Consider the following 25299-nt stretch of genomic DNA (forward strand, 5'->3'; position numbering starts at 1 on the left):
ACTTTGAGGGCGGAGCTAAATATCTCGGATTTGATTGGCCCTTGCTGAGGCGGCGGACTGCCTCGGTGCGCCGTTTATTTTCCTCCGGCTGTGAACCATCATGGCGGTGCCCTGTGGAAGGCATGTGGTGTTCGTCACTGGAAACGCAAAGAAACTGGAAGAAGTAGGACCTTTAATCTCTGTGACACTTTGTAGAATTACTGTGTTTTAGCAGCTTTAGTCTGATTCCATATGCTGCCGCTTCACCGTCGTATGTTTACATCATCATCATGGCTTTAGTTTAATGTAAAAGGCTCCTCCTAATTGATTTTTGCTCACATCCATCAGGTCATTCAGATTCTCGGGGACAAGTTTCCTTCCAAATTGGTGTCTAAAAAGATCGACTGTAAGGAGGAAAAAAAAGACAAATATTCAAACGAATATTCGGAGTGAATTTTGATGTCTGCTGACCTCTTTTCCCTCTCAGTGCCTGAATACCAAGGAGAGCCGGACGACATATCCATTCAGAAGTGTAAAGAAGCTGCTCGGCAGGTATAGCAGTTTGTTTGTCCGTCTGTGTGGTAAGGAAAGAGACATAAGAAAACCTTTGTTTGTTTGTTTGTTTGTTTTATGTCCAAAAGATCGACGGCCCAGTGATTGTGGAGGATACCTGCCTTTGTTTCAGAGCTCTCGGCGGACTACCCGGTCCTTACATGTATGTATTCCAGCCTGTGGGACCAATTAATAAATCTCATCAAAACTCAAATTTATATACATTTTACTTTAACACGGAAAAACAACTTATTTGGTTTCATTAATTATGATGATGAACCTTAGTTTCACTTTTATTTAATACATCTCCTGACTTTACTAACCAAGAATTACATTCATAAAACTTTACCTTCACAAAACCAATTTTTGGGATTTATCAGCGCAAATTAAATTTTACTTGAATTCAATTTCCCCCAGTACAAACAAAAACACAATTGAAACGTGTCATATTGGTCAGCTTAATAATTTAATTTAAGTTTATTTTTGTGTATGTATCCCTTCTGGCGTTGACTTTGAACAATGGATGTACAGTTGAATTTTTTTTGTTTTTTACTGGGTGTCACTTCTGTTCTGAATAAAAATAGAAAGACAGTAAGTAATTATTGAAGCCCATTGTTCCTTGTTGTGTTTTTACAGCAAATGGTTTCTGGACAAACTGCAGCCAGACGGTAATTCTTACAGAAGTTTGGATTTTTAAACGACGAAAAGGGAAGCTACCAAACCAAACCGCTTGTGCTGCATTTGTTAGGTTTGTACAGACTCCTCGCAGGGTTTGAAGATAAATCGGCGTGGGCTCTCTGCACCTTTGCCTTCTGTGCTGGCAAAGATCAACCTGTGCATCTTTTCAGAGGGCGGACTGAGGTAAGAGTCCAGCTGGCGTCCCCCGGCGGTGCACGAGGGCCGTTTTGATCCGCTGTTCTGATTTGGTCTTTCAGGGTAAAATTGTGGCGCCGAGGGGGCCCCCCGATTTCGGTTGGGACCCTTGTTTCCAGCCAGATGGATATGACCAAACGTAAGCGGTCAGAGCCGGATAGTTTCCCTTGACGGCATCGGAGACCAGTCTATGAGTTTGAAAATTCCAAAACCTGTGATTAGCTGATCCTTTTGACTGCTGGAGCTTCATCCTTTCCTCCATCATTCTTTGACTGCAGGTATGCTGAGATGCCCAAAGCTGTGAAGAATTCCATCTCGCACAGGTACCGCGCGCTGGTCGCCATGTCGGAGCACTTTTCACAGACAAACAACTCTTCGCCAGAAAACAAGAAGAAGAAGCAGGAGGACTAAACTGTTTAATCTGTTGCAAAATAAAAGCAGAATCAATTTACTCTAGCAGCTTTCATTCCATTGTTGCCAGTGTCCATCAACACATCTGCAGACAAACATCCTCGGTTCTTCATTTTTTTCTGAAAAAACAATTTGTTAACTCGTTTGTTGGTTTTCTTCCTCAAAAAGTCTCTTTTTGTGCAAAATCTTTTTTGAGGAGGACGGACTTGAACTTTTTAAACTTGGTGTGATGGTCCACTGCACCATGTAGGGGTTTGTGAGAAGGCCCTGGTTCGAATCCCAACTGGGTCCTTTCTGTGTGGAGCTTGTGTGTCTTCTTGGTGCACGGACTGGTCTCCTCCAGCCACCATCCAAAAACACAGTTTGTAGGTTAATTGGAGACTAAATTGTTCTTTAGGTGTAAATGTGAGTGCATGAGGTTATTTATTAGCGGGGCCCTAGGATGGACAGGAGAACAATCTAGAGTGACGGGATAGGTATCGTATCACCAGACTCTTACTAAGACACACCTCTAATTCAAAGTCCACACTAAAACCGGGCTCGGGAGAATCAGTCAAACATTTGAGGTGGGGGCCAGCAGGCACCACTTGCTTTCACTGAGGTATTGTCAGATAAATGCATCTAGACATTAAAGAAAAATACAATAAGAAACAACAAACCACAACAAGAATCAAAGCAAGTGTGACGGAAGATGTCCACCACCCTTCTCCTCTCAAAGGACTGCTTCTCCCAGTGCTGCTTTATTAAGAACACAAGTAGGAGGTGACAATTTCCAAACAAAGAGAAAAGTTCATCTGGGGGTGTCGTATAATGAACCATTTGGGTGGATTCTCAGTTCAAACAGCATTCTTTATCAGCTTAGGACAGCGTGTCATAAAACCCCCTCATCCTAGCTGGGGATGAGAAGCAGATGAACAAACACACAGTTGTTTCTAAAAAGGTCAAGTACGATTATTCTGACCAATAAAATGACTGAGTAACAGCTGCTTCTTTCTCTATAGCAACCCTGGTCCTCTGAAAACACTGTCCTACATGTCTTCAATCCAACCTGCCTTCAATGACGATGTATAAGCAGGACAACATGGAAAACACGAAGGACAGTGTTCCAGATGACCAGGGTTAAGAAACGCTGCTCTACAGGATCTTAGTGAAACTATTAGTGGAACAGACTGGGACAATATTTTTAGGAACATTAACTCATCCTCAGTGTGCAAAACATTGTCCACTACAATTTAAGGTTGGGCATCCCTCCCACCTCTGTAAAGCCAGATTGACTCCAATGTATCCACAAACTGATCCACTGTGCAGCAGCTGCAAGTCATCAGAAGCCACATGAATTCACACTTTTTGGTTCTGTCCTAAACTACAGTGCTTTGGGGGAGATATCTGTGAGGCACTTAGCTGCATCTTAGGAGTCAAATGAACCGTAAACCCACTTGGATTGTTGTTTTGAATAAACGGCGTGGCGCCAACATTGCCTGCAGGATCACCTTCTCAACCTTCTTAGCCAGACGCCTTATTCTTCTTAAGTGGAAGGATGGTGCCCCCCCCCCCCCCTATGGTGCTTTTTGCTGTTTTGTGAGATAATTCTGATAAATATTTCAATCCTATTATAATTAAACATAATTTAATTGGTAGAATTAGACCAGAATACTGGAAGTGTCATTTTCATTGGATCATTGCACTAAAGTTATTTTTTATGTTTATGGACAGCTGAAAAAAAACATACAATGTATTGCTGTATTTTAACAAAATGTATCACTGAAATTACTTTGAGTAATTACTTTTAGGATGCGTTAATGGGGTTACTATTACTCTTTGGGCAATGTAACTATAACTTATTCCCTCTTTTCAAGTTAAATTCCAGACACTGAAACGGAAAGCAACAGTCTGAAATGGTCAAGAAAAGGAAAGGTGTGCAGGAGGGTCTACCACCACTTTGCTGCCATCGCCATGGCAACCAGCTCAAGTGACAGTTCAGTCTCAGGCGCCATCTCTGCCCAGGACCGTAAAAACAGAGCAGGGACACTAAGTTAGTGTCACTGTCATGTTTCTGAACACAGCACAGATTCAGCTGCAGTCACGCACTTAGTTTCTACGGGTCTGTTTTTGAAAGGACTCTCAGCATCACACATCAGTATTCAACAAGCCTTCCAGCATCAGCTGAAATTCATTCTCTGACAACAGGTTCAGCTTTTATTGTCACGCAAAATCCATCAGATTGTCCAAAAGCCCAGCAGATTCTAGCCAAACAGGCCGGGGTCGTTCAGAGTGACGGTCTGCAGGAGGCGCTGGAAGTCCTGCAGCGTCCACGGCTCTCGGTGCGCCTCCGCCAAGGCTGCGCTGCTGCTGCCGGGGCTGATGCTCTGAGGGTCGTTGAAGGTTATCAGGACGTCCGTGGAGAACTGCGGCAGACGGAACACGCCCAGGTGTACGGTCACCGCGTTCCGGGTCTCCTCGTTGAACTTGGCGACGCGCTGCGCGCCCGTTGCCTTCCACGCGGAGCTGCACTCCACCAGAGACAGCTCCGCTCTGGGCAGCTCCAGCACGCCGGTCACCTCGGAAGCGCCCACAGCCCCGTTGCTGCCTGCGATGTCCTCCAGGTGGAACCTGGCAGCGTCCGGATCGGCCACGTCGGCCTGGTACTCCACCAGCTCCACGATCAGGCTCTGGTCCGTGTGAGCATGCGCGAACACCTCCTGGTTGTCCGGAATGTCTCTAAAGACGCTGACATCCGTGGCGTTTGAGGGGAAGACAGCGGACATGGACCCCCCGAAGAGAGGACGAGTACCGCCGCCTGCGGTCTGCATGGATGCAGGAAAAGGAAGGATAGGACCGTACAAACACGCAAACGAGTCGAACGCCCGCTCCTAGGCACTTTCTACTTCTTCTTTCTTTCACAGAAGACTGGAGACGCACTCTGCTGCCCCCTACAGGTCAGGAAGGGAGTAACATATCTTGCCCGTTTGTTTAATGGTGGGGCTCTCGCAGGTCAGAAGACTTTGCCCTAAAGGGGAAATCACCAACAAATCAACACAAAAACATATTAAAGATCATAACAACAACAAATATAGAAAACAGATAACAAAAAAACAACAATCGATTTTAGAAACCACAACAAATCCTGAAACCAAAGCTTATTTAAAACATTTTTTTTTTTTTAGAAAATTCTACCCTGCGACAGACTGGCGACCTGTCCAGGACATCCCATGCCTTCACACACAAGTGGCCGGGATAGTGACCCCGAGAGGGAAAAACGGCAAAGGAAAAGAATGAATGAAAAAAAAAGTTTTAGAAAACAACATAAAATGTTGAAAAATGAAACAAAAGAAGAAAGGTTGGTAATTTAGATCATCACTGATCAGATGATGACGTTTGTCCAGTGGTGGGTCGTCAAGGCCTTCTCTGAAGGCCTAAAAATATCTGAATCGTGTTAATTATTCACGTGTTATTTTCAATGCTTTTTACTTTCTGTAGTTGCAAAAAAAGAGATTTGTTTACGATTTTGTTTATTCAGTTTATTTAGAGGCATTTATCATGGCTACAGGAATTATCAATACGCAACGCAAAGCTCGTTTCTGCATCGTAAAATAGTTTATGCGGTGTTGAGTGATTCAGACGTAGCACTACTGAAAGCCCAGGGCCCTGTTCCAGAAAGCAGGTTATGTGAGCTACCACAGTAAGTTTGAGGCTAAGGAAGTTGATAACCTCAGCTTTCAGTTCCAAAAACAGAGGTATGTTTCAGGGTATGTCAAGTTGCCATGGCAACTCATGCTCTGAACATAACCTGGTCTGGAGCAGGTTTAGTTGAAGGTTAGTTTGTTTTCAGAGAGGTGAAGCAGCATGGCGTGTCCATTTGAAGATGATTTAGTGGATGAAGAAGCTCAGATAATACTTTTTCCACAGTGAAATGGTGATAAGACCACATATGGATGTTGGAAAGATAAACTTTTTTACTTTGATCTAACTTAATTATGTGCTTCAGTTAAGAGAAATCATTTTTAAGTCAGCTTAAAAATAACACGTAGTTATCAGTTATTTTACTTTCATTCAAATTAATTCAATTAAGTAGGTGTAACTTTGGTGCTGCTGTTAGATCGGCACCGCAAGGGATTGTGGGATACCATTCACTTTGCCTGTCTGGACGGATTTGGGTTCAAGTGTGGTTTTTTGACAAAATGTGTTTAGTTGTTTAGCTGTTTTAATGTGTTTTACCAAGTTATTTTACCCTGTTATGTTTAATTCTTTCAGCACCATGAGGGAGAGGGAGGAAGAGGATCACGAGTTTATTTAGAACCTTTACTGCCCAGTGGAGGAATATTTAAGTCAGAGAACAGACTTCATAATGTGGTTCCATTTTGTTTCATTCATTTTATTGTTATAAAAATGAGAAAATCTGCAGCCTCTTAGACATAGGAGAGTTCAAGAATTGCAATAAATTAAGATTGAAAAACATTTAATTAAACTGGAGTAATATGATATTTAGTTAGATAAATATGTAAATTTGAGTTGTAAAAAGAAATATTGAGTTGGATAGACGTAAGAAATTAGGTTGAATAAAGTAATAAGTAATTCATTTAAGTTGGATAAGTTATATATATATATGCGTCACAAGAATAATAGAAATAAGATCAGAAACTATTGCTTTTACTTTGTCCGTTATTTTTCTGCAAGCAGAAACTCTTTTTTTTCCTTTTTTCTTTTGATGATGCAGCCGTGTTACTTTTTTGATGGGTTTATAATCTTCATACGCCGTCATTAATCTCAGACTCCGTCTCACTGAATTGTAGCGCTCTCTTTTTTTCACCACGCGTTTCCATGGTGACTCCGGAAATCGGTGATCCATTGAGAATGTCTTTATGTACTTGCTGTGCACGTGCATTAACCCAGGGTTACCAAGTCGAGCGTAATTACGCTAACTCATATCCGGTCTTTTGGAACCAACATACCCAGAGTAAGCAAGTTCAGGCGGATTTCAGCCAGAGTTCAGGATTAAAGTCAGGGTAGTTTTAATATGCTCCCTGGAATACCCCCCTGGTTATCCATGTCTGGGCGTCCTATTTTTATTTGGTGCACAGGTCGAGACGCCAAGATGGCAGCACGCACTCTGTCTGTCTGTTAGCGTCCTGTGAATGAATGAGTTTATTTTTATTTTTTCTTAACGACTTTTAAGCTATTTTAGATTATAATTTATAGTTGTTTCTGGCCTTTCTGAGAATGGTATTTTGTTTATCAATTACCGTGCTTGTTTTTAGAAAGGCTAGCTCCGAAACTCTGTGAGTCAAAGCCTACTCGATTCATTAAGACCCAAAACCAGGGTTGGTTCACTGATATTCGAAGGAACGCTCCATTTTTTATTTTTATTTTTTTTATTTTTATTTTTTATTTTTTCGACGATCATGAACTGTATGCGGTCATCATGAAGATTATCACCGGGTGATCGTCGCTGGATTCCTGGCGTGACTAACCTTGACGGGCCTTATACTTCATCAATTAAGGGAAGTCCCAATTTACCTTCTATCGAAGCTGGCGCACTATTGTATATATTTTTGCCAAAGTTGAGATGCTGATGCCGTCCTGCCTTCCTAGCACCTGTGTGATATGCCCTATCCGAAGCAGATCCAGGAGCGCTTGGCTGGTTGATGAGCTTGCTATCTTTGTGTGAAGGAAAGTGCTTGATTCAACCCTCGGATCGTGTGATCTATACCCATTTAAAGTTGAACTAAGCTTGGGCAGTAATTTCGCTCTTTTTGCCCGCAGCTTTCAAGCTCCGTGTTCCTTGCTGTTTGTGTGGCACGTCACGGGAGGACGTCTGACAAAAAACAAAACAAAACAAAAAAAAAAAAAAAAAAAAAAAAACGGCTCTCGGTGTATCCCGAACTGGATTCTGGCAGATATCTGGACTGAAGGCTGCCATGGCCAAAGTTTTAAATACCTTCCTTCAAAGCCCCCGGCAAATAATATCAAGGGCTGAAATATTCTTCCTGCTAACATTGGCCTTATATTCCATCGGAGACTTTGGCATTGCCGTAGCTCTTCGGGAGTCAGATGACTCCCGTCCAGTGAATCCAGTGTGTTGTGTATTTCATGCTGGAACAAAAACTTTTATTCATGAATGTCATAATGCATACGCATCTGTGTGTCTCTCAGACAATCCAAATGAACTGCTGCACCTCAGCTGTGTAATGGTTCTTCAGAAGAATTTTACTATAAACTCTACTATAGCATTCTTAAAAACGTTCCCATCTCTAGGACCTTCAAATGCAGTATGTAAGAAACCACAACTTCAAAGACGCCTCATCTTCTTATTGTTGTTAATCTCCGGGAATATTCCACCAAACCCTGGACCAGATAGTCCTACTTTTAGTACTCCTGAAGACTTCAAATCTCGTAATGGTCTTGGATTCATTCATCTCAATGTAAGGAGTTTATTGCCTAAAATGGATATGATACGCATTTGGGCAATTTCAACTGAAGCAGATGTAATTGTTGTTTCTGAAACATGGTTAAACAAATCAATAACTGACTTTGACATACATATCAATGGTTATAATGTTTTTAGGGCTGATCGTCCCAAAAGGGGGGGAGGTATAGCCATCTATATCAAAACTAAACTTAATGCAAAAGTTCTTCTGCAAACATCAATGGCAAAGAAATTTGAACTTTTAGCTCTTGATCTGGAGATCTCTAATTCTCTGCATATTACCCTAGTTGGTTGCTATAGAGCGCCCTCTGCTGATGGCTCTGCTCTTCCCTCTTTAATGGAACTGCTGTCTTCCTTAAAATACAATGAAGTTGTAATAATTGGAGATTTAAACTGGAACTGGTTGCAAGCTGTTTCTGATGATTTTAAATCTTACTGTGATTCCCTGAACCTCTTTCAATTAGTAAATGATCCTACTCGACCTAACCCCAAATTTCCGGAGAAATCCTCGCTAATTGATTTGATTCTTACAAATTCTCCTTCAAAGTATTCAACTGCTGCTGTATTTGCAAATGATATAAGTGATCACTGTATCATTGCTACATCGAGAAACACAAAAATGCCCAAAACCAAACCACACATTATCATAAAACGCAATGTCAAGCAATTTTGTGAACAATCCTTTTGTCAAGAACTATATGAATTTGACTGGCACACGATGATGGAAATTGATAATGTTGAAAGGGCCTGGAGTTATTTCCATAATGAATTTACAAAAATCCTTGATAGACATGCTCCTATCAGGCACTATAAAGTGAAAGGTCGTAATAATCCGTGGTTTAGCTCAGATTTGGCTAACCAACTACATGAAAGGAATGTAGCATGGGCAAAAGCTAGACATTCTGATAATGCATCTGACTGGCTGGCATTCAGAAAACTACGCAATGCTTGCACTACTGCAATTCGAAATGTGAAATCTGACCATTTTTTGAAAAATACTACAGAAAATTTAAATAATCCCTCAAAGTTTTGGAAGATAGTTAAGTCCCTAAATGAAAATAATTCAGGTATTGAGCTCCCTTCAAGTATAATGAAAAACACTTGTAATATAACAGACAAGACAGAGATGCTTTTATGTTTTAATGAGCATTTTGTTTCCTCTGGATCATTATTTAATTCTATAAAACATTCAGCTGAGTACTCCCTCCCTGTGAATCACGAAGATTTAATACATAATTTCTCATTTTCCCTCTTCACAACTTCAGAAGTCTCAGAAGCCCTTAAACTCCTTGATCCTACTAAATCTGCTGGTCCTGATGATCTGGAACCATATTTTATAAAAGCGGCAGCAGACTCTATCGCACTTCCACTGACCTATTTATTTAATTTGTCTTTGTCCACAAACACCATTCCGCATGCTTGGAAGTCCGCTTATGTGTTACCTCTACTTAAAGGTGGTGACCCAACAAATTTGAATAACTATAGACCAATTTCCAAGTTACCCATTTTGGCAAAAGTTTTGGAAGGTCTTATAAGCGTACAATTAAAAGAATTTCTCATTTCAAATAATATTTTAAGCCCATCACAATCAGGTTTTAGAAAGCAACACAGCACAACAACCGCAGCTCTTAAAGTTTTAAATGACATATCTGAATCTCTGGATGACAAACGCCACTGTGCCGCCCTTTTCATCGACCTCTCTAAAGCCTTTGATACTGTGGACCATGCTGTGCTTAAAAATAAACTGCGCAGTATTGGGCTGTCAGAGCATTCTGTTGGGTGGTTTGCAAACTACCTGTCTGACAGGACACAGTGTGTAAAGGTTCAGAACCAAAAATCAAAATTTTTAAAAGTATCCGCAGGGGTTCCACAAGGCTCGATTCTTGGGCCACTGCTTTTTACAATCTATATAAACGACCTTGATAAAGGTATCATCGATAACCTGCACTTATATGCTGATGATACCATCTTGTACACTTCAGCACTTTCAGTTGAGCTTGCCATATCAAAGCTCCAATCAGCTTTTAATCAACTGCAGAACACTTTTTATCATTTAAAACTGGTTTTAAACTCAAATAAGACTAAATACATGCTATTCTCTAAAAGCAAAGCCAAACTCAAAAACCTGCTCCCAATTACTACAAAAGAAGGGCATTTAATTGAACTGGTCACAGAATACAAATACCTTGGTATTTTAATTGATGATTGTCTAACTTTTAAACCACATATTCAGAAACTGGCTCATAGGCTGAAACTAAAATTACGCTTTTATTTCAGAATCAAATCATGTTTATCATTCGAAGCCCGTAAGAAACTTGTCACTGCTACTTTTATGTCTGTCCTTGATTTTGGTGATGTGGTTTATATGAATGCTTCTGCTGATGCTTTGCATGCTTTGGATACTGTTTTTCATGGTGCACTGCGTTTTATAACAAACATGAGGTCACTAACCCATCACTGTCTTCTGTATGCTCGGGTAGGTTGGCCCTCCTTATCCCAGCGCAGACTGAAACATTGGTACCTTTTAATTTATAAATGCATTCTTGGGTTGGTACCGTCTTATCTCCAGCAGCTCATAGAACTGAAGAGCAGCAGCAGCTACAGCCTGCGCTCTCAGGACACGGTCCTGCTCTCTGTGCCCAGAGTGCGCACAGAGATGGGAAAAAAGGCTTTTAGATTTGCTGCGGCACAGTTTTGGAATGAACTCCAGAAAGATTTTAAATTGAAAGAATTGATCTCCCTGGGCTCTTTTAAAAAACTTTTAAATGAACGTGAGACAAAGCTTTCAAATTGTAAATGCTTTATTTAAAACTGTCTTTTATGATTGAGTGTGAGTGTATATAAGTGTTGTGTGTTATTGTTGTGCTGCTGCCTCTTGGCCAGGACGCTCTTGAAAAAGAGATTTTTAATCTCAATGAGTTTTTATCCTGGTTAAATAAAGGTGAAATAAAAATAAATAAAAATGTCTGTTGACTCAGAAATCACATTTGGTCCTGTTTACAATGGGGGTGAAGATGAAAGTGACACGCTGATCTACGAAGACTTTCTTTTCCCCCCAAGCTCGACTACCTCACAAGATAAAACAAGAGTCAGCATACATCATAGCAACACCTTGCATGATTTGATTGCTGCTTTCTCTGATGCTGAAATTTTAAACACAGAAGTGATTGTGAAACGCAGACTTCCAGACAACACAGAGGAAGTAGGAAATGGATCTGGAAGACTGAGAGATGTTCTGAGCTGCTTCTGGCATGATTTCTACAAATGTTTGCACGTTCAACACGATTTTACTGCTGAAACATGGAAAGCAGTAGCCAGATTTCTTTTGGAAGGTTTTCTTTCTTTTTTTTTTTTGGTTACCTGGATTGTCAGCAAGCATCTCCCAAACTTCCCTTCATTGAACAAGTGCTTTTTTATCGTGTGAACACAGACCTTAAAGCTCATATTGTGCCGTTTGTGAGCAACCAAAGACTTGAAGTTTTGATGTTACCAATGAGTGACATCTTTGCAGTTGACTGTGACGATCTTATGAAAATTCTGGACAGCTTTGGTAGAAATAGACTAATCACAGCTGAGACTCTTCCCACAATACTTAATGACATAGCACACACAGAGCTAGTCCAAAAAACACCTCTCTCACACCAAAGGCACTGTTCTGAATGTGTGTATGTGACTCTCGGTAAAGTGCGTGGGAATTTTGCATTAGGACACGCCCACATACATTATGGACACGCCCCTCTAGCCTGTCTCTGTGAAGAACTTCCGGCGCCGCAGCTCTGAACAACAGGTAGCTTTCTCTTTAGCATCCTTAGCTAGCATAGATTAGCTGAGCTATGTTTAAAATTGACTTTTGCCTTTGAATGAACGATTTGGTGACGTTCACACGGTTACGGTAGCTTCGGTTCACGGGCAGTACCGGACAGTGGCTCACGTTTGAGTGGTGACCGGAATCTGTGCAGTTTCCGGGTAAATTAGCAAAAAAGCTCCATCGGCTAAGTTGTCACTGCGTCAGTCAGTCAGTCACTGGTCATAAGCCTCGCAGGTGTAGTTGTGCTTCAGCCTAGTTCCTTGTCATTTCTAACGGATAGCCATTTATTCATATGAAAATCTGTAAATAAAAACTGTTAACTTAAACGAATAATTAAAAAAAATCACTGCAGTTTCTTAGATCTCTTCGAGTCAAACAAATGTATTTGGTAGTTTCGGAACATGATCTTCAGCAAAGGAGTCCTACTTGGACAAAGGTGTGATGTTTGCCAAAGCTTTCCCTTTAGTTGTAACAGGTTAGTCTTGGTTCTGCTTTTCTCCTCGCCGCCTCAGAGCTGTCCGATGCTTCTGCTGTCCTCTTCCGCCCAGAGGCCCTTTCTCCAGTCGCAGTGCCAGAAAAGGACACAGCCATAGCTACACTGTCCGACTGTATCAGATTCAATGGTATCCGTTGTCTTGTTTGTGAGATAAGTGAGGTCTGTGGATGATTGTGTGTGTGTGTGTGTGTGTGTGTGTGTGTGTGTGTGGATCACAGCACCTCCCAGCATCCCTTTAGTGATTTCCTGCTTGTTGTGTTTACACCATTGACTGTACACAGAGAACTGGACCGGGTAACTCCGCCCCCTGGCGTTCCAAACAGTCGTTACTCATTCTATTGGTCAGAATAAACATTATTGATCTGATATCTTTTTTTAAAACATCTGTTTTTCCCCCCCACAATATTTTTTGCCGTGGTGCAAGATATCCAAGTTATAAACTGACCAATCAGATGCCTCAGTAAAAGTAGGTGGTCTTGTGTGTCCAAAGCTTCAAGTGTTTGATTGACAGGATCCCCCGAACCCAATTTCGAGGGGTGTGGTCTTCTAACACACTCACTAATAATTGGTGAGAGTGGTTGCCATAGAAATGTAGACTCAGGCTGTGTCCGAATTCTCGCCCTAACTACTAACTAAACTATATAGTGTTGTATGGAGTTCCAAACTGTTCATAATTAAATAAATAAATATGACCTTGTGCAATCACACAATATACCAATAAATATTTCAGTTCCTGAAAAAAGACAATTAGAATAATATTCAACATAATAAAAAATAAATATTTTAAAATGCTGTTTTAAAATAATGAACAGGTTTTTTAAAGCAAAATGAAACATATTTAATAATATAATGGCTAATTTAAAATACGTGTGCAGGTTTTTCACAATTTCATGACCTTTTTATATATTTATGAGAGATTCATTGGTTGATTGTGTGATTGCACAAGGTCATATTTATTTAATAACAACATTTTGGGGCTCCATAGTGTTGAACTATAATGATAATATAATAATTCGGACACTACGCTCACTACTCTTTCTCTTTTTTAAACGGTGGATATGATGTCATCGATTTTTACAAAGTTAAAATTTAGCATTTTGTGAGGATTATTTATGAGTCCACTGTCTTTTGAAGATAAAAACTCTGATGGTTTATTTAAAAAAATACATTCAGATACTTTTTGGGTAAAAATTGTACCGGCGCAATGCATTGTGGTCTATATTCACAGATCTAGTGAGCATCCATGCACACTGGTTTTTCGCAGAGACTTCTGAGAAATTTCTAGGGCGCTGGATTTTGGAATAGTGGATTCAGACATCCATCCATTCAGAGATCCTAGAAAGTGGCAAACGCACTTTATAGTGATCAGAGAAGGAATTCGGACACAACCTTAGACTCACTTGGACAGATGACTGCTTACTGACGACCTCTGGTTTCAACATGACAACAGCCGTATCAAAAAATAATGGCGACTGAATTGACTCTATTTCAATGGAACGGGAAACAAGTCGTTGTCCATGAATGACGTCACACTTGCTCAGTCCAGTTCTCTTTTACCAGAGTTTTTCAACCTTTGAGCCATGGCACACTAGTGGGCTGCCGGTGGAGCTACAATTGAACATAAACATGTTAGTCTTTGTTCGTGTAAACTTTATCAAGCATGTGATCGTTTAATTGTTCAAAAATTACAGTTGCTTTTGCACAAACATTCAAGAAAAATAAATCCCTGTTTAGACGGAATATACTGTTTTTATTTATTTTATTTTTTGTGAGGTTACATAAAATTGCATATTAATAAACTGTAGGAAAAAACAACTACCAGGGCAAGTTTTCAACTAATTTAGTTGAAAATTGTTTTAATTTTTATTACAGCTTTCGGGAAAAACAGGTGAACGTTCCAGCTTTGCCACACGAGATCGTGGAGGGACTGTTGATCAATACCGACTGTGGAGTTTCTCCTTTTTTTAGCATTTTTGAATGCTGGTGTGCTGCAGGATGTTTGTCAAGGAAAAAGTGTACCTTGGCTCAATAAAGGTTGAAAAACAATGTCTTATACAATCAATGGTTTATACTAAATGACATGTAGAACTCCAGTACACACTCACCCTAACCCTCTGGAAGAATGACAGGTTTTCTGGTATTTTGACCTGTGACAAAGAGATAACTGCGGACTGTTCCTGTCATGAACTGACTGTTTGTTCTGGCCTGTAGAGGGAGCCAGAGTGGGAGGAGCAGCCTGAAGACAACATGCCCCCCAAGTTTAAACGGCATCTCAATGATGAGGAGGTCACAGGATCTGTCCGCAGTGAAAGGGTGAGATGGAACCGATGATACCGATTTAAGGTTTGGTTGTTCTTAAGCTGAACGAATGGAGATGATGGTTCCCTCCTTAAAATGATTTGATCAAATGATTGGAAATACGTTTCAGTAATATGTTTCAAGGTGTTAAAGTAAAGTAATGAAGAAGGATACCCTTCTTGTTCCAATACTAACCTATGGTCATGAGCTCTGGATCATGACCGAAAGAACGAGGTCCCGAATACAAGCGGCTGAAATTAGCTTCCTCCGTAGGGTGGCTGGGCGCTCCCTTAGAGATAGGGTGAGAAGCTCGTTCACCCGTGGAGAGCTCAGAGTAGAACCGCTGCTCCTCCACATTCAGAGGGACCAGTTGAGGTGTCTCGGGGATCTAGTCCGGATGCCTCCTGTATGCCTGTCCCACTGGGCGGAGGACCCAGGACAAGCTGGAGAGACTACGTCTCTTGGCTGGTCTGGGAATGCCTCGTGGTCCCCCCAGAGGAGCTGGAGGAAGTGGCCAGGGCGAAGGAAGGTTGGACATCTTTACTTAGACTGCTGCCCCAGCGACCCGGTCCTGGATGAGCGGAAGAAAATGGATGGATGGATGAATGGATAATTCTTGTTGAACAAAATAAGGCTGGGTTGGTCAAATCAATCAATCGATATGAATTGATCCAAGCTTAATAAATCAGTAATCGATCCATAAAAGTACAGATTGATCTTTTATGCCTTACCTTTTCCTGGAACCTAACGCATAACAACAGTAAAGGCAAACTCTGCTAGCTTAATGCTACCGTATAATGGAATTTCCCATAGGATGGCTAATGCTAACGCTCGGTCGATCTAAACAAACATTGCTAACTAAATGAACAGCTTTATATACTCACAGGCATGAATTTTCCAAACTCTTTTAAGTAAACTTTTTTTTCAACGTAACCATTTGTGGTCTAAAGCAGCGGTATTTGCTCATTCTTCTGAAATGAAGTGTAACGCTATAGCCAAAGCTCCACCTAGTGGTCAAACTCAAACGCAGGTTTCTGAACAATCTGCACATTTTGTTGGAGCTTCTCCGTTTGAGAAACCTACGGAGCCAGTGATCCTACATCGGTAAAAAAATACTTACTCGATCCCACGAAATAGAAATTCGTTCCTTCAAAATAATGGGGACCTTTTTACACACCCCATATTATGTGTGTGTGTCAAAGGAGTGGGCATTGCCGTCAAGGAAGCCATAGCGGGGACAAACGTGGTGAAAAACCCGCTGGCGTGGGTCCTGCTGTTCAGCTTGGTCGGCTCTGTGAGCACACAGATCAACTACCTGACCGCGACACCGCGATTATTACAGCTTCGTCACCGCGCTGATCAAAAATCCCACACCGTCACAGCTCTAATATAAATAAAATATATTTTGCCATTGCATCATTGATGTTTCCATTGACTTCGGCGAGGTGATCGCTACGCCGGGCGGCCCCTGGACCGCCGGTTGTACGGCAGACGGAGGAAGCTCAGAGCGGCTGTCTGCAGAGCTTTTTAAAACATCTAAATACGATCTCTAAACATCCTCTGTGTCTTCCATGCATTGTCAGGAGACACACACAGACAGAAATGTGACGGTATCTGCTGTAAATCCAAGTATCCGTCTTTATGAATGACTCATGGCGTGAGTTGGTTTATTCACATATTTATGGAAACAGTGTAGTTCCAAATTAAACTTGGCAAATCTAACAAAGTAGATGAGAAGATTTGTTTCATTTTCCACAAAATCGGGGCCAGAAAAGAGACTCCCCGACAAATAACTACTTCTGGTTTAGGATTTTCTTTGTTTTAAACACTTCTTCATTCAAACGTTTTAACGTCAGATCACGGGCTCCGTAAAAAACCAGGTAGCACTGTATGGTCTTAACAATCTGGTTGGTTATTATTTCAATAATACATTTGACAGTCTGTGAACTTTATCAGAGTGATATGAATAACTACAAAACATATATAGAGTATTTTTGTGTTTCTATACAAGTATGTCTAAATGTGTAAACAGCGTCAATTCAAATTGAATTGAATCTAAAGTCATGATTCAAATGGATCCAGGCTCTGGTGATTCGATTCTGGACATCTTTGGTGAGACCCAGCCCCAGGAACAAATCCTCCTTCCTTCCTATCACAGCCCACCGTCCTACAGCCCTCGTCTGTCTTCAAAGACGCTCACACAGAGGGAAAGCGTTAGGCGTTGGCTGAGAAAGTGTTTCATTTTCACCAGGCCTCCTGCCATCCCTGCAGCGGTTTGACAGATGACATGTTTACAAGGAAAAAGTCGGTTTATTGGAACCGCGGTTCTTCATTTTGCTTCTCTTTGTAGTAGCAGGTGTTGTTTTGTCTAAAAGATGATTCTAATGACAGAAACTACTGAAAAGTCAAACATTTAAAGGCTTTTTTTTCACTAATGGATTTTGTGCTGCTGCATTTGGCCCAATCAGAACGAGCCGTTCCTTTCTCCTCCTTAGAGAAGTGAATCCAGCTTTCTGCACTTATTCTCTTATATACCATTTGGTTCAGTTTGCACGCAGTCTTACTTAAAGTTGTCAGTGATGCATTTAAGCTTTCAATGCAGTGATTTTTCTAGTTCCAGATGTTTAGAAGTGTCAGAGAAGACCATTAGAAGCAGGGCGTTTATTATTATTCACTCATTGGTGCTTAAACCTACTGGACCTTCTGTGAAGTCAGAGGTCATTTGCAGCTCAGGGCTTGTTGGACAGCAGGACAGTCAATTTGCATCCTAATCTGCAACATTAAATGTAAAATGATGTGGGGTTTTTTTTATTTGTGAACTAATGACATGCAGTGAACAGGCTGGTGTGAAGAACCAGTTTGATCTTATTGATCTGCAGAAGATCTTTCATGTGTTTTGTATGTGATTGTTTCTTTGGATCTTCTTGCTCCCTGACTGCTTGTCTGCACTGTTACAGAGGAACCTCCTGGAGGAAGACTCTGACGAGGAGGAAGACTTTTTTCTGTGAGTTCTTTTGATAAGAAACATTTTCTCCACCAAGTATACTGTCAGAAAATAGAAAGACGGGGTAGTTTAAAAGCCAGTGTTCTCTGCAAATAATTCCTTTGGCTGACATTATGACACTCACAAGTCTATGACTTTACACCTGGAACTCATTTCCACTGTTTTGCAGGAGGGGGCCCTCAGGACCCAGATTTGGAGCTCCGAACAACAAAATCAAGCAGTAAGTACAAACACATTTCTCACTGTAGCTACAGCATCTCCCTGCCATCTCTGTGTTATGTAACTCATGTGTTTACCAAAGGCTGCTGGATGACTTGGTGTGAGAGCGGCTGCAGAATGTTGTGTAACCTTTGCTGGACTTCTCCTCGGCTTTGTTTAAGTCTGCCAGAGAGCAGAAAAGCCCTTTTCAGCTCTGTAGACTTGTTTGTCCATGTTGGCTTTAAGGGCACTGGCAGTCTGAGGGATGTGATGCATTCATCACAGAGTAGAGGAATGCCACCTGCACAAGTGGATGTAGTGTCTGGCTCTGTCTGCTCGTCCTCCTTTGAAGTGGTCACACATTTCTGGCAGCTTAAAGTGTTTGCAGGTCCTCTGTCCTTTAATGTCTTTTGCTTTTGTCCTGATGTTTTCGCCGCCACATCTGTTCAGTCAAGCTGGGAATATCCCTGGTTTGTTAGAGGAGTCATTATCTTGGGTCATTTTAATGGTCCGGTTGAGTTCTCAGTTCTGATTGGCTGCTGGGTGTGCATTTAAAAAGTGATAACGCACAGTGGTAATGAATGCCTAAAAAAGAAGTTCCGGTCACATAGCTTAGTCGTTCTGTATCACTGCACTGGCTTCTTTAAAACGAACTTTAGCTTCATCATCTGGACAAAAACAAGCGGTAAGAGGAGAACTTTCTCTCTGAACTGATGCTTTGTTCGGAAATATCAGCATATCTATATCACCGAATCTAGACTGCAGCGGTGTTGTTAACAAATAGGTCTCCTTTTGTGAGAAAAGTGTTTCAAATTAGAATAAAAAAAAAGATTTAAGGACTAAAACCTGCTTACTATTTATTTCTTTTGCAAGTGACCGTGGTATAAGCGGGTTAATGGCCTTCGAAGTGTGCGTTATCACTTTTAAACGCACTTCGCGGAAGCAACCGTCCGATGTGTCGCGTCAGGTGGTTCTGATTCTGATAAAGCATACTTTGTCGGCCATTAACCCTTACTCATCATCATTTTAAGAACATTTTGAGATGTTGACTTTGTTTAAAGTGATGGTGTGTGTCAGGGATCATCTAGAACAGTGTTTTTCAACCGGTGTGTGCCGTTGGAGATGGTCAGGTGTACCGTGGGGAATTACCCATTCACTGATCTAAAAAAATATATTTAAATAAATAAATCACTATTTAGAAAGAATATATTTGTTTTTCTTGTGAGGTTACATAAAATTGCATGTTAATAAACTGAAGGGAAAAACAACTGAAAACTAACTTAACTTTTATTCTAACTTTCAGAAAAAACAGCTGCAGCTTCCAGCTTTTTCTGCCACAATAATCATAAAAATACATGTGAGATCATGGAGGAACTGTCCATCAATACAGACTGTAGAGTTTCTACTTTTTTAATTTTTGGATGCTGGTGTTTCGCGAGATTTCTGTCAAGGATAAAGTGTGCCGTGGCTCAAAAAAAGGTTGAAAAACACTGATCTAGAGGAGCAGACTTTGTGAAGGAAGCGAAGGCTGCTGATCAAACTGTCACGCTGAAGCTGAAAAGCTCCTTTTTCCCCTTCACCTGCCTGCTGCGTGAGGTTAGAGTCGGGGAATGTTTCACTGAATACATGCTTCTTCAGTGTGCAGTCGCAGGTTGATGAGGTGATCGACGTGATGCAGGAGAACATCTCCAAGGTGATCGAGAGGGGGGAGCGTCTCGATGACCTGCAGGACAAGTCAGGTGAGTCGAGCACACGCCCCTCTGACAGAACAGATTCGTGGGAAACGGACCACAAAACTCACCGTTCCGATCGTGTCAGAGTTCCAGTTCCAAAGTATTTGAAGTTCTCCCACCTAGAAATCATGGAGGGGTCTGACATTTTCATCCTAGGTGCATGTCCACTGTGACAGACGTCTAAAAGAGTTTTGGAAATCACATTGTGTGATGTTTAAGATCATTTATTTGGATGCTAATGCTGCTAAAAAGTATCTGAACACCTGAGAAAGTCCATGTTATAGTTTAGCTTGGATCGGTTCAGATCATTTAATCAATTTTATCCACCCATCCCTAGACAGTTGTGACTGGCTGGTAGTTGGAAGCATTCATTCATTCTTCTAAACCCGTTTTTGTCCCTTTATGGGGTCACACGGCTGCTGGAGCCTATCCTGGCCACTAGTGGACAGAGATAGGGACATCCTGGACAGGTCGCCAGTCTGTCGCAGGGCCACACAGCTGGGGTCATCTGACTTAAAAAAAAAGGCCGATCCAGGCTGTTTATCACCTTGCAGGAAACGCAGATTGTCTTATAGCCAGGTTGAACAGAGGGTGAAAAAGTAGAAAAGGAGTACTAGCATGAGTTTTCTGAAGGGTCAAGTTGTTAACATCTGAGGCATGGGACACTTTGAATGTTCTCCAAGTATTGTTGAAGTCCATTTCTGATATTTCAGAGAAGGAGAATTGTTCAGATGTGGTTGATTCTGATCCAGTGACGGCACTAAACAGGAGCTGCAGGTCCCGTGTTCAGATTGAGGGCATTTTTGGGCTGCTGTCAAGCTCCTGGATCCTCAGAATCTGAACTGCAGAAACTGTTGTGGCTCCTGGGTCGAAAAATGTGCTACAGCGGAAAAGAGGGCAGCAGAGAGAGGTTAAAGTTTGGCCCCAGCCGCTTGTGTACGTAAATCAAAGCATCTTCACTTGGGGCCGGACGTCCTCAAAGGTTAAGTGCTCCTCCATGTGTGCTGGGAGGAGCTTTGGCCGAGACTCGGTGCCTCGGTTGGTCTGGTGCTCTGAGCTTCTCGTCATGAGTCTGAGTGTCGGCTCCCGCACACGTGGTCTGCAGGAAGAGGGAAACAACATGCACATCTGGAGCTGGTTGGGCTGCTCTGTTTACGTGAGCCCACATGTGTGTGGCCGATGGTGCGTCTTTCTGTCCTCGACGTCTCAGTCCACCACAGCCGACTTTGCCTAAACTGTTGTTAGGAACAAATGGAGCCGAGGCGCAGAGGGGCCTGTTTTTTTCCCCTCTTCCAGAGAGTTTGTGTTGACATTAACGCTGTTTGTTTCTTCCTCACGGCCCGCTCCGGTGTCGCCGCGGCAGAGAGTCTGTCAGACAACGCCTCCGCCTTCAGCAGCCGAGCCAAGCAGCTGCACAGGAGGATGTGGTGGAGAGACATGAAGGTGGGGCAGCGCAACACTCTGAGGGGGGGGCAGGTCAGGGTCCAGCGTTGTGGGGAGTGTGTTGACGTGTCCTTTCCTCCACAGATGAAGATCATCGTGGCGTTGGTTGTTATTGCTCTGCTGCTGGTTATCATCAGTGAGTATTGGAGAAGCGTCTGAACGTCTGGAATGGGGAGGATTGCTGACTCATTCCAGTGTTTCTGTAGTTCCAGTAATCATCAGATATCATTAGCAGCTGATGAGGAGGATGAGGGACAGCCTGTCTCCCTCTCTTCTTCCATCGGAAACCCATCCACCTGCACACAGGCTCCAGCTGTCGCCCCCCCCCCACATCCCAGGGTCCATGGTCCGGTCCTCCAGTATTGTTTAGACTGTTGTATTCCTACTTAAACTGGAAGGACGCTCCACTGCTGCTTGGACGTCCCCCTGCTCACAGAGAGAAGGGGCAGAAGAAGGGAGAACGGCATCCCGTGGATCCGTCCTCCATTCCATGACCCGTTTGGCTTTGGCAGCACATGTGGAGGGAGATCAGCAGTGTTTGTGGCAGGAGAGACCCTGCTGCAGCTGGTTCTGGTTGATGAACCTCTGATGTTGACCCACCATTCCCCCTTTTTTTGACCAAAAGCACATGTTCTCCAACCTTGCAAGAGGTGAAGAAACCTTCATCTGTGCTTTCATCCCACTTTACTGAACCTTTGAGTTCTGGTTCCTCGTCAGCAAACGTCGTCTTCTCCTCTTTCCTGGTGGTTCTGTTTCAGTTTTACTCTGGAGGGGATTGGTTCACCGCTTTTTCCGACATCCTGGAGCTCTGGGTTTTGCTCTTCGAGATGCTCTGCTCGTCCACGGGTGGCGTTCATCTCCTCCTGTGGGACATTTGAGGCCATGGATGTAATGGTGGAAATGTGACTGTAATAACTTGGCATTGTAACTTCATTCTGTTTGTCTAATTTATTTTAGCTGTCAATAGTTATCTGTACTGATTATATACAACATTGAAAGACTGTGATCTTTTTTTGCTCTGAAGTAAAGTGGTTTTAAGGAGCACTTTTGGACTCTGTTCTTGAGTTAATAATGCGAGGAGAGTAAAACTGCTGCACCAGCCCCTCACCTCTGAGCACACCTGGAATCTCCATTTGCTGTCTGAGCCAGTCCAGGTCCGTGCTTTCAGCGGCTCATTACTAGACATTTGAAGTGGTTTGCAGCTTTACTGGCATGGCGGAGTCCCAACATGGTACTAAAGCTGGAGGGCCTGGAACCCCTGAAGGCTTATTGCTCTAACAGACCTGCGGCTCTTGTTTCAGCCACGCCCACGTGGCTTTGTCCATTGGGAGACCAGGCTGACCTGGAAGGTTTGTTGAACACCACATGACCTGACACACACCTTGGTGACTGCTTTGTTCTACTTCTGAAGAAGAGGTCGTTTCACGCCCAGCTTTCCTATTGAAGAGTTGAATTAGCAACATCATGAGATGTTTCTGAAGGTCTCGGGCGTGTCTTATAACCCTTGTGCTATCCTATGGGGTCCAGATGACCCCCCCCCCCCCCCCCCCTTACATTGATGTGTTCTCCCTACCATGACAAAGGTGGAAAGATTTCATGTAATCCATGGACACCAGTGAAGATCACAAATCATTGAAGAAAAAAGGTTCAGAGCACTGTCTAGTGGGTCTAGATGACCCAACACCTAATGTTAAAGTGCCTAGGACAGCACAAGGGTTAAAGGGCCTACACCAAAAATCCATTTGGGGGCTTTTGAGTGTATTTTAATGTTCATTCCTCACAAAAAAACAACAACCCCAAAGTGGTATTTTGATCCATTCACCCATTCCTGAGTATTCCTCTAAAAACCTGCTCTCTGAGCAACAGCCCCTCCCAGGGCATGAAAACGAGTGGGTCCTCACATTGTGACATCACAAAGTGAGGAACCTGCAGCCCCGCCCCCAGGCTAAAACACACACCCGCTTTCTCAGTGGAGCTAGCGGTGATCGGCTAAACTCTTTCATTTTACATGCACAGTATGCACATTTATCTTTACAAAAGTTTGGATGTTTGTTTCTGTGGGAGAAACGAAGACACACACCAGGTTGACGTCATGAAATGGGCGGCACCCACAAGGAGAGAAAGGCGGAGCCTCAGAGAGAGAGTTGTCTTACTTCCAGGTTGGAAAATGAGCTGTAAAAACAATTAATGTTGCATACAAAAGTCTTTCCTTAGTGTTCCAAAGGTTACATATTATCGTATGGAAATAATTTACTCTGAAAGACTTAAGAAAAGCATGACATAGGCTCTTTAAATAGCTTGATCTTGGCTTCACATAATCCCTTCTGCACAGACACGCCCACTCTTGCAGCACAGATTGATGCTTTGTCTACAGTCGGATGACCTCTGCATCCAGGCAAAGAAACAGGAGATTGGACAACACGCAGGAAGCTATTTTTTGGAACTTTGCTGACAAAAAGGAAGACTTTTGCTGAAAAAAAATGTGTTCTCCCAAAATATTTAAATGCATCTCGGGGTGATTGGTTGAGCTACAGTTAATTGCAAAAAAGCCTGTCCAGAAGGAGAAGAAGCCGCTGCATTGACGATGAAATGTTCTCCAAGGATGTGAAGCCTTTTAGTTTGTTTTTATCTGCTCATCTTCTCACGAAGGCAAAAGTCAGTCCAGAATGAAATACATAACTCTACAGTCTCTTACTGTTTACCTGGTTTTGCTCTAGATTTGCTGGATTTGGACCAATCATGTCTCTCAGAACAAAACCAGCTGTTCAGGCTGATTTCTGGCATCAAAACAGAACTAAAAGACCCAGTCTGATCATCTTTTAACCCTTGTGCTATCCTATGGGGTCCAGATGACCCCACCCTTACATTGACGTGTTCTCCCTACCATGACAAAGGTGGATAAAGGTGGAAAGATTTCATGTAATCCATGGACACCAGTGAAGATCACAAATCATTGAAGAAAAAAGGTCTAGTGGGTCTAGATGACCCAACTCCCAATGTTAGAGTGCCTAGGATAGCACAAGGGTTGAGGTCTTTACGAAGCATTCCCAGCTGCAGTTTAATTATGATTATGCTGTTCATAGGCAACCCCTCTTCCCATCACCCATGGCTGAGTGGTGTCTGTTTAATCCAGGGCTCTGCAACGTTCCACACTTAAAGAGCCATTTGGGTCGATTTGTCACTGACTGGAACCCGGTAGGAGCCACAAATTCTCTTTTCACCCTTTAGAGAAATAAAACACTGATTTGCATTTATCATTTTTACTGTTATGATAAATGTAAACAAACTATTGGCACAAATAAAACATCAAGAGAAAATAGGAAATAGTTTATAACTTAACAGAGGTTCAGAGTTCTTTTCAAAACTAAAGTGTCACATTGGATCATCTTGATGCAGCAGATGCAGTGGAAGGTGATAATTATGATAATAATATTAATGCATTTTACTTCTGTGGTGACTTTATGGGCACCCAAGATGGCCTTACAAGTAAAGTGGTGTAATGTCAGCAATGATTAAAAAACAAACTTTTATTTAACTGTTTGTGGTGCATCTTAACAGGAAATGCGTACAGCTTCCTGACAAAAATTAAATCAGAGTGACCCTCACAGCCTTTGTAATCATAGTTAAAATCCTTCAGTTTGTTCAAAAATAGAACATCTGCCTCATAACATGTTAGTATGAAATGTGGTTCACTTTCTGACCTTGCATTAGGGTGGAGTTCAGCCCATCCAGCATGTTTTCTACTTAACAACTACAAACTCTTTTTAAACGGCATTTTCCCATCCTGATGCACAATGAGTTGAATCAAGAAATACAGAGCTGAATGTCCTCCATCATCAGAAAAATGCCATTTAGTTATTCAATAGCAGGATGCATTTTATTTTGACATTCAGACCTGAAAAAGTAACATTTTCACTACATCAATGTCTAGTGGCTTTTAGTGTCCAGTTTTACTGACTGGATTTAAAAAGGCATTTTCATTTGTTTACTGACAGAAGCTGCAGAACATGACCTGACTGGGGCTTGGGGGGCTCTACAGGTTGATGGATGATGAGTTGGAACAGACATGGAGGTGAGGAG

General features: G+C 42.2%; 3 protein-coding genes across 10 annotated transcripts; 2 read left to right on the forward strand and 1 right to left on the reverse strand.

The window, feature by feature from the left end:
- The first annotated feature begins 9 nt into the window (after positions 1-9).
- itpa (inosine triphosphatase (nucleoside triphosphate pyrophosphatase)) lies at positions 10-1855 on the forward strand. Its single transcript, XM_023954017.2, has 8 exons — positions 10-163; positions 328-385; positions 467-531; positions 621-694; positions 1168-1199; positions 1280-1392; positions 1467-1543; positions 1683-1855. The coding sequence occupies exons 1-8, from the start codon at positions 101-103 to the stop codon at positions 1813-1815; spliced, it is 615 nt and encodes a 204-aa protein (XP_023809785.1). The 5' UTR covers positions 10-100; the 3' UTR covers positions 1816-1855.
- rangrf (RAN guanine nucleotide release factor) lies at positions 1804-4625 on the reverse strand. The gene has a single exon (XM_020701773.3). The coding sequence runs from the start codon at positions 4623-4625 to the stop codon at positions 4059-4061; it is 567 nt and encodes a 188-aa protein (XP_020557432.1). The 3' UTR covers positions 1804-4058.
- Positions 4620-24399, forward strand: vamp4 (vesicle-associated membrane protein 4). 8 transcript variants are annotated; one of them, XM_078945659.1, is made up of 9 exons: positions 11996-12026; positions 12560-12670; positions 14755-14856; positions 17799-17845; positions 18015-18065; positions 19682-19782; positions 21140-21219; positions 21304-21355; positions 24303-24399. In XM_078945659.1, the coding sequence occupies exons 2-9, from the start codon at positions 12668-12670 to the stop codon at positions 24374-24376; spliced, it is 510 nt and encodes a 169-aa protein (XP_078801785.1). In that variant the 5' UTR covers positions 11996-12026; positions 12560-12667; the 3' UTR covers positions 24377-24399. The 8 variants fall into 8 exon arrangements, with proteins under 8 accessions (XP_078801789.1, XP_078801786.1, XP_023809777.1 ...); XM_023954008.2 differs by lacking the exon at positions 24303-24399 and adding an exon at positions 21426-22263; XM_078945662.1 differs by lacking the exon at positions 24303-24399 and adding an exon at positions 21426-22263 and having other exon boundaries at positions 12018-12205.
- Positions 24400-25299: the final 900 nt, after the last annotated feature.

This window comes from Oryzias latipes, chromosome 4 (genome assembly GCF_053564925.1).
Source record: "Oryzias latipes strain Hd-rR chromosome 4, Olatipes_Hd-rR_3.1".
Classification (NCBI taxonomy): domain Eukaryota; kingdom Metazoa; phylum Chordata; class Actinopteri; order Beloniformes; family Adrianichthyidae; genus Oryzias; species Oryzias latipes.